The sequence below is a fragment of the Akebia trifoliata genome, chromosome 3, assembly GCF_017979445.1.
Source record: "Akebia trifoliata isolate Shusen 1 chromosome 3, ASM1797944v1, whole genome shotgun sequence".
Taxonomy (NCBI): Eukaryota; Viridiplantae; Streptophyta; class Magnoliopsida; order Ranunculales; family Lardizabalaceae; genus Akebia; species Akebia trifoliata.
Genome location: NC_141377.1, coordinates 12067987 through 12078444, shown reverse-complemented (window position 1 = coordinate 12078444; position 10458 = coordinate 12067987). Strand labels below are relative to the sequence as shown.

The window sequence follows — 10458 nt, the reverse complement described above, 5'->3', positions numbered from 1 at the left end:
ACCTACAAAGCCCAACACCAAAAGCCCACAAGACATCATACTATCCATATCCAATTATCCAATCCATAACCCTAATCCATCAACTACTACCCACATCAACCAATCACAATCTTCACACCAAAAGATGACACATGTCATCATACCCTTCCACCTCCCTAATCTAATCACCTACCCCCATCACCATTCTCTAAACAACCCATCTAACCCACATCACTTTACTCCAAAATCACCTCAACCCATACCCTACCCTAACCTAACCTATCCACATTCTCTAACATCATCAACCACCCACACCTCAACTCATACCCTAATCCATTACCATACTCTAACGTCATCAACCACCCACATCACCACCCATATCTCTTACACTCAATCCATCATTCTCTCTTAAAACACTCTAACAAAAATACCTCAATCCATACTTCCTTCATCATCAACCAACTAACCCCTACCCTTTTCTCTAATCAAACAACCACCATCAACCAATCAACCAATCTCATCACCTCACTCTCTCATCATATATGCCTCATGGCATCATCCCCTTAACCTTCCCAAAAACCAATCAACCAATCTCTTACACTACTCATCCCTCCAAATCTAACACCTTACCTCTTCCATTAACCCAACACTCAATCAAACACCTAACACCTTACACCCCTCATTCTCTCCATCAACCATCACTCATCTTATCCTACCAAACACTTTACCCAAATGGATTTGAGTAGGATCCAAACCATTTGGATCAAAACCTCACCCATTTTCATTATTTACAAAATTACCCTCAATCTCACTCCAAATTTCATACCCTCATCTTTAAAAAAGAATGTCATTACCCATTCTCCTAACCTTTAACCCCATTATACCCCCAAACATCCTCCCAACACCTATAAATAACCCTTCCCCTCCTTCCAAAAATGGTTACCAAGTCTCCCTAAAAAAAAATCTACTCTCTCTACTTATCCTCACCACTCTCTCATATCATCTTCTAAAAAAGGGAATTTTACTCTCATATTTCATTAAGGACTCAAAAAAATTCAAGAAGAAGAAGAAGAAAGGAAGATCAAAGATACAAGGTGGGTTCAAAGTACACCTCCCTATCTCTCTCTATCCTCTCCTCCTCCCTCTTCTAATATCTCATTCTTCTCTTTTATTTTTACTTTAAATGAGTAGTCCCTAAGGCAGATGATTCATTAGGATCATCTCTTTCAATGAGATGACCCTATGATCAAGTTGAAAGCGAACCCCTATGTAGGGTACAAATACACCCACGTGGCACTTTATTTTCCAATTTTCTTTAAAATCAAAATGATCGAGTTGTGTTGAGGTTACTGCCATATAGCAGGGAGAAAGGGGTGCCTAACACCTTCCCCTTTCTCTAACTGAGCTGCTTGCTCGAATCCCTAGGTTCGATTAGTTCCTTATCCATCGTGAGTAACTAAAATGCTAAAAATGTCATTTTTTGGAAAATGTACATCGGGTGATCATTCACACCCACTTACAACATGAATGGTGGCGACTCCAAATCATAGTAGATGTGGTCATCGTAATGACGAAAATCACGTATCTACAATAATCATAATAAAAAAGGGTTGAAAATCATTCTATAGAATCCAAGGCCAATGTTGTGGAGGATAATTCGTCAAAGCCAAAGTGGAACAAGAAGATAAAGTATAATTAGCACTATGTGAAAATACCCAAATATCGACGGTCCAAAACCGTCGAATTATAGATCAATTCGACAGTCCCGACCGTCGAACGGGGCCATCGAAATTTTTCTTGTCGAAAAAAAATTCGACGGCTTAAAACCATAGAAAATTTATTTATTCGACGGCTTATAGCCGTCGAATAATACATTTTCGACAGCTATAAGCCGTCGAATAAAATATATTTGACAGCTATAAGCCGTCGAATAACATATTTTCGACGGTTTAAGACCGTCGAATCTGGGTTCTTACATATTTTCGACGATCAGAAGTTTTATGTGACAAAATGTTTTTGTTTTCAACCTATACCTGTGAAAAAAATCACACATTCATATCCACATCAACATTCACATTCCATCCCATTTATTCACATCCGATCCACACCAATTTGCATTCAATTCATAGTATAAAGAATAATAAGATTTTTAAAAAAAATTACTTATATAATTCAAACTTTTAATCTCACATATTGGAAGAATTCCTGAGATCATGTTCACATACATCAATGTAATGAAGTCTTACAAAAAAAAAAATCCCATTTTCAATTTCTTCTGTGATTTTTATAAATTGTTCTATGAGGCTCTGCAGAAGCTCGGTAGGTTTATAGTCTTGAGACACTTCCACCCATGCACGGCATTGGAACCCCTTCGTAATGCTTTGATGATTGTAAATCTTCTTGGCCAGACCAGTTTTTCCCAGGCCACCCATTCCTACAATGGAAATGACGGCACGTTCTAACTTCCCTCCAATCAGCTGCTCAACCAACGTGTTTGCCTCATCTACAAAGCCCACAATATCCTCTTCCTCAATGACACGAGCCGTCCTACTAGACAGGCGCTCCCCTGATGTACAATACATCCCTGATTCAAGATACCAATTATGGGTTTCTCAGTCCATCGAACCCCAATGTCTCACCTGCTGAACCATAGTTGAAATTCCTGCCAACATTTTCAAATATGAGTTCATAAACCTAGAAACAACATATATATGGTTACAACTTTAACAATATATGCTTCATAATCTTTCTTCACTGTTCTTGACTAACCACAAATTTGGAGGAACATTCACAAGTGGAGAAGGCCTTGTCCTTGAGTTATAGTTGTTATTACTGTTGATGTCGCCATTAATTTCCTTCGGTTTAGGAGGCCAGATGATTTGGCTTTCATTGCTATTGACTTCAGGACCACTCAAAGCAGTTGGGTCATGGGATCGGGTCAATCCCAGATACCAGAAAGGTGAAGCTGCAGAACTAGTAATTTCTACATTCCAATTGCAGTGAGAACAAAGAAGATATAAAGCCCAACTCATCCAGTGTAATATAAACAAAAATGGAGAGATCTCTTACCAAGGACTGGGAGATCAATTGATGTTTTGGGTCTTTTGTTAATGTTGTGGCTTGAATCAAGCTTGGAGGCACAGAAGTGACAAAAGGCTCTATCTCCCATGGAGAGAAACTCTGTCCGATCCTTGAATCGAGGCTGGGTCATCCCATTGGACCTGGAAAGAGAAAATATAAGAATGCAAATACCACAATAAAACCAGAAACAACTAAACTAAATGACTTGAAATATATCTCAACCTTCAATGATCTCCACTTAGAATCCTTCCATTGGGGAGAAATGTCTTCAACCCCAACAATTGTTCCTGTAAACCTGATGGACCAAAATCCATCAACATATCTAGTGAGAGAATTGTTTTGGACACAGATTTTAAAAAGGCACCAATGGATACAACTACAAATACCTTCTCTCAGGATTATCTTCCCCTTCAAATCTCATCTTGAATCGCGTCCCTAGTGCAAATTCATTATTAACAGCCTCCAAATACTTATTCAAACCAATTACGAATTGACTTGTTCTGAAAAACACAATGCAAAGCCAATTGAATGGAAAAAAGATTCTTAAATGTTTATTCAACATAATCATCTTGTTTGACAGAGAGAGAGGAATATTTGAAACCTTGGTTTGTAGTAAACAATAAAGAGGGATTGTGTTGCTACAGCATGAGATGCCGTTGCAAGGACTCCAAGATGCATGCTCTGGCTGGATATCACGGATGACGGCATAGTGCTCTGTTGATGAGCAAGCCGCCTAACTCCTACACTTATTTCTTCATTATCCCCCCTACGTAAACAGCCCTTATGATTCAAAATCTACACTACTACATGGCATAACTACCTAATCCAACAGGAAATGTAAACTATGAGCGAAAAATGCCAAAAAACATACCTTAGAAAAACAAAGGCATCACCAGCAACCAATCTCTTAGAAGTAACGAACGTACTCCAACCCGTTGTAAGCAAATGTCTCCGGGGTTGACCTGCCCATTTGATTCAAAAGAATAAACTAAAGAAAATTCTGAAAACATGCACAACAAGGAATTTTATAGTTGCTGATGTTTTTTTTGAACAAGGCCTTTTCCAAAGTGATTATAGGCTATGGTCACTTGCATGACTTTGTCTTGAAAGTAGGAATCACTGTGGCCCAAAAGCATGACTTTATCATGATGGGTCATGAAGTTATTTGATAGGGTGATGGCAGTTGATGCATGGATTGCATCAATGAGTCCATCATGGCAATTAGAAAGAGAACAATGGTCCACCAAAGATGGAGATCCCATCACCATCAGACATACCCCTAAAGCCAGAATGTCTAGGATTACTTCTCACATCAGTATTCCCACCTGGTTTGCAGTCATGTATGTGGATGCCATGTATGATGATATTGATCACATATTGTATAGTAATGCATGGCCCATCAGCAACATGGACACTTGCACCTCTAAATGCCCTTGAATTTTCTCTCAAAATACTAGTCATCATCAAATTCTTCGACTTACCAGGTAAATATTATTTGCTCCCTACAAGAAAATCCTGGCTTTTGCCCGTTGCCCTGGCTAATATCAATAACATGCCAAAATAAGGATGTTTGAATCAGTTCTCATACCAATTATTAAATGGATTTCCAATTAAAAAATTATGCCCCGACTAAGATGGATAGGAAAAAAAAAAGGAGACTATTCTATCTATGAAAACAGGTGTATATCCATTATATAATTAAATGGGATTTTCCATTCCCAGTTTGTAAATTTCAAAAAATGCATACCCATTTTAGTATTTCTATATGATATAAATTTAACAAATTGGCTGCAAGAAACGATGCATGCACAGATTTCATCGTTATCCATATAAGCAACATCTTTTTTCATATCATATAGAAATTATGCTTATCGTCATATAGATTCTGATTACTGAAATCAGTGGTCCCTAAAGACAAATAAGGATATTAAAACAAAATAAAAATATTAAAGACATCAGAAGATAAGCAATGAAAAGAACCTTTGATAAGAACCAGAGGACAAGTAGCCCAAGTTCCTTCTAGAGGCATTGATGCTCCTGAAAATAAAAATGTGACATGTTATTAACTTAACATAAGGTTTAAGCATTAAACTAACAAAGTATAACTTATATATTAAAAGTAAAGATATTCTTATAAAGACATGTGAATATATAAGACTAATCCCATCCCAAAAGGGTGTGGTTGGCTTCCCCAAACACAACCAACCAAGGGATTCACGCATTGAGATGTATGTTAATCTTATCTCTTGAATGTGGTGGTGTTCTTAAGTACATTTAGTTTTCAGAAGAAGAGTTATGCTTTTCTGATTTTGAGGGCAGAAGTGATTGTAGGAAGGTTTCTGTTTCTAGAAAATCTGTATTTTAATGGATGGGATCCATTGGATCAGACTTTGTTGATCCTGAACTGATCCAATAAGTTATCAGATATAATCCTTAATGGATAAAAATAAAAATTCTTGATTCGGATTAGTGTCCAAAAATGGCTGAGATGTGAAAAGAAATTTCCTAAAGATAAGTGAAGGTTTCCTAGGGATCTCTTTCTTGTTCATCTAGGATTCATGTACAACAACTGCTTAGTGTTTGCTTAGAGAGTGTACACTAACATATAATATTTACAGTGGTGATCCAACAGTGTTTGAGCTGTTTTGGCGAAGAATGAGCTACTACGCTGATATTGGGCCCCTTTGTTGGTTCTTGGAACCTGAATTCGCCAAACAAGTAAAAAGATTACACAACTTGATGGGGAACGCTGAGATGGAGGACTGACACATTGTGGTTGGGACCAATTCAACTCAACTCTTTCAAGCTGGTACTCTACACTCTATCTCCTAGTTTTGAAGAAGATTGGAAGGGGAAGGCTAGAAAACACCTGCCTGGCTGGGATGAGGGATTTAACATTCATGGGAATATCGGTAAGTATTTCTTTGGCTTTTGGCTACTCAACTGGGTAATGTGGTGTGAATGTTTGTTTAATCTTTTGAACTGAGTTTTCCTTTCATGCCAACCACAGATTTTCTCTTAGTGGTATTTTGTTCCTTTCATGCACTTTTATGAGGGAGGGATCCAACCACATACTCAGAAGAACTTTAGTAGATCAAAACAACATCTACAGGATAAAAAAGAATTGAAGGTTAATGTTAAAGCCCTATCATCAATAGATTGTCTAATCACTACATTGTCCAAATACTGTTAAAGCACCATCATCAGTAGAGTACTCATAAAAACTATGGTAGATTATAAATATCATCTACAGGGAAAAATGAATCAAAGGCTACTGTTCCTTATAGTGATGATGCCCCACAGCCACAAATTTTTTTCCCAAAAGGTGGCAACACATACAAAAAATTAACGAAATGCATCAAGTACAACTTCAACATTTCAGGAAAAAAAGAAAAACATGATTATACACCATGGCTATAATCACATTAATACCTTGCTGGGAATTGTTCTTTAAACACCACGGATACAATAACATTAACACCAGATGAAAAATAATCAACATGAAAATTAATAAAAATTACAATATGAGAAGCAATATGATATATTCAGTGACTTTCCTTGTGTGAATCAGAAGAAAAAAAAAGTAAAAATATATTGGAGATTGATAGACAAATTAAATTTTGACATGGAATGTTATCAAACCTCATTCAAAAAATTAAACATCAACAACCAGATCTACATAAATAATTCAAAATTCCAAAGAAGAGCCGATAATTTCAGTATTTGAATTACCATTCTCATATTTTAGATCTGCAATTCATAGTTTCTTAAACAGATCAAAATTAAATCTCAAAGAACCAAATGAATAAAAGAATACTTACTGGAACTTCAGAGGATTTGAGCTTCAGTTCTTCGATTGAGCTTAAATCGAAAAAGACGATCGATAATTTTCTATATCAATCGATCAAATAGGTGAGAGAGAGATCCAATACAGAGAGATGAGAGATCGAGCGAGTTACAGAGAGAGAAGAGATCAGAGAATTCAAGAGACCAAGAGCTCAACAGATCAGAGAGATCGAGAGTTAGAGAGATCAGAAAGATCGATAGACCGAGAGTCCGAGAGTTCGAGAGATCAGAGAGATCGAGAGGAGAGAATGAAACAGTGAGAGAGGAGAGTTCGTGCGAGAGAATGAAATAGACTAATGAGAGAGGGAGAGTCCGTTGGGCCGGTAAAACGATGAAAAAATTCGGTGGGCTAAGCCTGTCGAATTATTGTATGGGCCTAAACGTGGGCTTTGGACCGACGAAATAAAAACGACGGGTTAGAACCGCCGAATTTACCGCTGCAGCAGCGCCGGGCTCTCGCAGTGTTCGTTGGGCTGGGACTGTCGATTTATTTTAGTGGGCTTAATTACTGATTTTGGGCCGACGAATATAAACGTGAGATTTGGGCCGTCGAAATAAACGCTAAATAAGTGCAGAATTTGGGCTTTTTTGACGTAGTGTAGGGACCTAAAGGCAAGGAATCTAAAAGGTTCAAGGGTAACTGTTATATTTGCAATAAACCCAAACAGCACACCAAGGATTTTCTTAAGTGTAAGGGACAAGATTCGTCTAAAGGAAAAATACTTTCAAGAATAAACTTGCTCAAGTCAACGTGACTGAAGTGGAGAATCTTTTAGTAATTGTTTCTAACATCGATCTTTCAACGGTTATCTCTAAAACTAATTTGATTGGAAGTACCATAGAATGGTAGGTAGACACAAGAGCTAGTCATCACATATGTTTCAATAAAAGTTTGTTTACAAACTATAAAATGGTTGAAATAGGAGAACAAGTTTTTATGGAGAACTCTTCGACTCCAACAATTATAGTTCAAGGAAAAGTAGTGTTAAAGTTTACTTTAAGGAAGGAGCTTATTCTGAATGATGTGTTACATGTACTCAACATTTAGAAAAATCTAGTATCTGGATCATTGCCGAATAAGAATGGATTCAAGTTAGTTTTTGAGTTAGAAAAAATTGTCTTGATTAAAGGGTGGTTTATTTGTGGGCAAAGGGTACTTATGTGAAAGGCTATTTAAATATAATGTATATGTTGGCCTGATCAATAATATTGGCCTAATAGGTTAATGCATGTAAATTATGATTCATTAAGAAGATTGGTCCATTTAGGATGGTTGCCAAAATTTCATATTGATAATAATTATAAATGTCAAATATGTATAGAATCTAAGTTTGCTAAACAACATTTTCATTCAGTTAAAAGAATAATTGAACCTCTAGAATTAATAAGTAGTAATTTATGTGTTTTAAAATTTATTCAAACTAGAGGAGGTAAAAAGTACTTCGTTACTTTTATTGATGACTGCATAAGATATAGTTATGTGTACTTACTTAGAAGTAAATATGAAGCATTGGACATGTTCATTATTTATAAAAATTAGATTGAGAATCAACTCAATAAGAAAATTAAGGTCCTAAGAACAGATCAATGTATTGAATATGATTCATTACCTTTTGATGAGTTATGTGTACAACATGATATTATTCACCAAGTTACAACACCCTATACACCTTAGCAAAATAAAATTACTGAGAGGAAAAATATAACACTAAAAGACATGGAAAATATTATGCTTAATTGTTCTGGTTTACCACAAAACTTATGAGGAAAGTCTTATTTTTCACAAATTACATTCTTAATAAAATAACCCACAAGAAATCTAATAAGAAACCATATGAATTATGAAAAGACAGAGTACCTTAGTATAATTTTTTGAAAGTGGGAGGATGCATTGCCAAGGTAGTTGTTCTAACACCAAAAAGGACTAAATTAGGTCTTAAAGCGATTGACTATATATTTATTGGTAAGGCTAATAATTACAGCATGTTTCGATTTCTTATCTGTAAATCTAATATGCTTGATATTGATAAAAATATATAATCATCAAGTTTAAAGATGTTATATTTTTTAAAAATATTTTTTCTTACAGGAATTTAGAAAATATACATTCTAATAAAAGAACACATGACATTGCAACTAGTAGTCATCATAACGAAGATTATGATAGTGTACATCATGAAAATGAACGTAGATGTCATAAAAGAGCTAAGACCTCAAAGTATTTTATTCCAGATTTTCTAATATATTTGTTGTAGCTTCAAAACTATAAGGAGGCCATTTCCACTCTTGAAGCACCATTTTAAAAAGAGGTTATGAATAATGATATTCAATCCATTATGCAAAATCATAAATGAAAATTAATAAGTCTTCCACTATAAAACAAATCAATAGGTTGCAAATGGATCTGTAAGAGAAAAATGATATCCAATGATTTCATTGATAAATATAAGACAAGACTTATTGCCAAAGGATTCAAATAAAAATAAAAGTTTGGATTATATGAATACATATTCACCTATTACGAGAGTTACATCCATTTAGATGTTAATAGTGATTGTTGCTTTATATAAACTTGAAATATATCAAATGAATGTGAAAATAATATTTTTAAATGATAAATTAAATGAGAAAATTTACATAGAATGTAATATCCCGAGTTTTTAACTTGTATCTCAAAGAAATCAAATGGTGATATTTTGAGAAAAATTCCGAAATAGGGACTTAGAGTAAAATACTCAGATATTGTTATGTTCATTGTCAAGGAAAACCGACTTCTCCATTAGATTCAAAAAGGTCAAAATATATACTTTAGCCTGTAAGCAAGTTCAAATTCAAATTCGAATGAAAAAGTTATAAAATCTTCGAATTTCGTGTTGAGTGAGACCCAAAATAGTGAAATTTTGTTAGAACCAGAATCAAAAAAATTCTATGACACTGTTAGGTCCGCAACGAAAAAATATTCGAAATAGAATACTCATTTATTATTTTTCGAGTCCAAATGGTCAAGTTACCGTCGAAAATGGAAAACGAGTGAAAAATAACAAAAATACCCAAAATTTTTTTATAAAAGAGCTTAGCCATTCTTTTATTTCATTTTCTCCTCTCTAATTACAAAGAACCAACCACCCATTTTCCAACCCAGATTTCTTCTATCTCGCGGCGAGATCCTTCGCAATCAATGTCGTGTGTATTAACGTCGTCAAGAAGTCGTCAGTATTGACGAGCTCCACGTTCTCACCCCATTCAACCTTCATTTCTTTTTCTTTCTCTTGGTCCCTCACCAAAGACAGCGTGTGGTTTCGATTCTACCCACTTGGAGTCCTATCCAATTTGAAGAAGAGTAGTCTATCATCATTGAAAGTAGAAGAACACCTTCATTGAGGATTTCGCAGTCAAACCGATCATTGGCACCCAAGTTCACCCAATTTTGAAATTCCACACCTTCTATCATTGATTTCCAAGCTAATCCATTGTGTCCAACAATCACAACTTTGTAAAGGACTCATAATTCTTATTAGTAGCCGTAAATTTTGAAAATATGCATTTAGATTT

The 10458-nt window shown here is 35.4% G+C and overlaps 1 protein-coding gene across 1 annotated transcript; it reads right to left on the bottom strand.

The window, feature by feature from the left end:
* Positions 1–2090: 2090 nt before the first annotated feature.
* On the bottom strand, positions 2091–7021 carry LOC147406000 (auxin response factor 9-like). The gene is made up of 10 exons (XM_086433916.1): positions 6882–7021; positions 5041–5097; positions 4542–4598; positions 3932–4022; positions 3662–3826; positions 3447–3560; positions 3283–3355; positions 3049–3200; positions 2749–2962; positions 2091–2641 (listed from the first exon to the last, which is right to left on the bottom strand). The coding sequence occupies exons 5-8, from the start codon at positions 3766–3768 to the stop codon at positions 3138–3140; spliced, it is 357 nt and encodes a 118-aa protein (XP_086290042.1). The 5' UTR covers positions 3769–3826; positions 3932–4022; positions 4542–4598; positions 5041–5097; positions 6882–7021; the 3' UTR covers positions 2091–2641; positions 2749–2962; positions 3049–3137.
* Positions 7022–10458: the final 3437 nt, after the last annotated feature.

Coding starts and splice junctions, on each gene's coding strand:
- LOC147406000 (XM_086433916.1), bottom strand. CDS start 3,768: ATGCCGTCATCCGTGATATCCAGCCAGAGCATGCATCTTGGAGTCCTT. Junction 3,561..3,661: donor ATTGTTTACTACAAACCAAG/GTTTCAAATATT, acceptor TGTGTTTTTCAG/AACAAGTCAATTCGTAATTG. Junction 3,356..3,446: donor GAAGATAATCCTGAGAGAAG/GTATTTGTAGTT, acceptor TTGGTCCATCAG/GTTTACAGGAACAATTGTTG.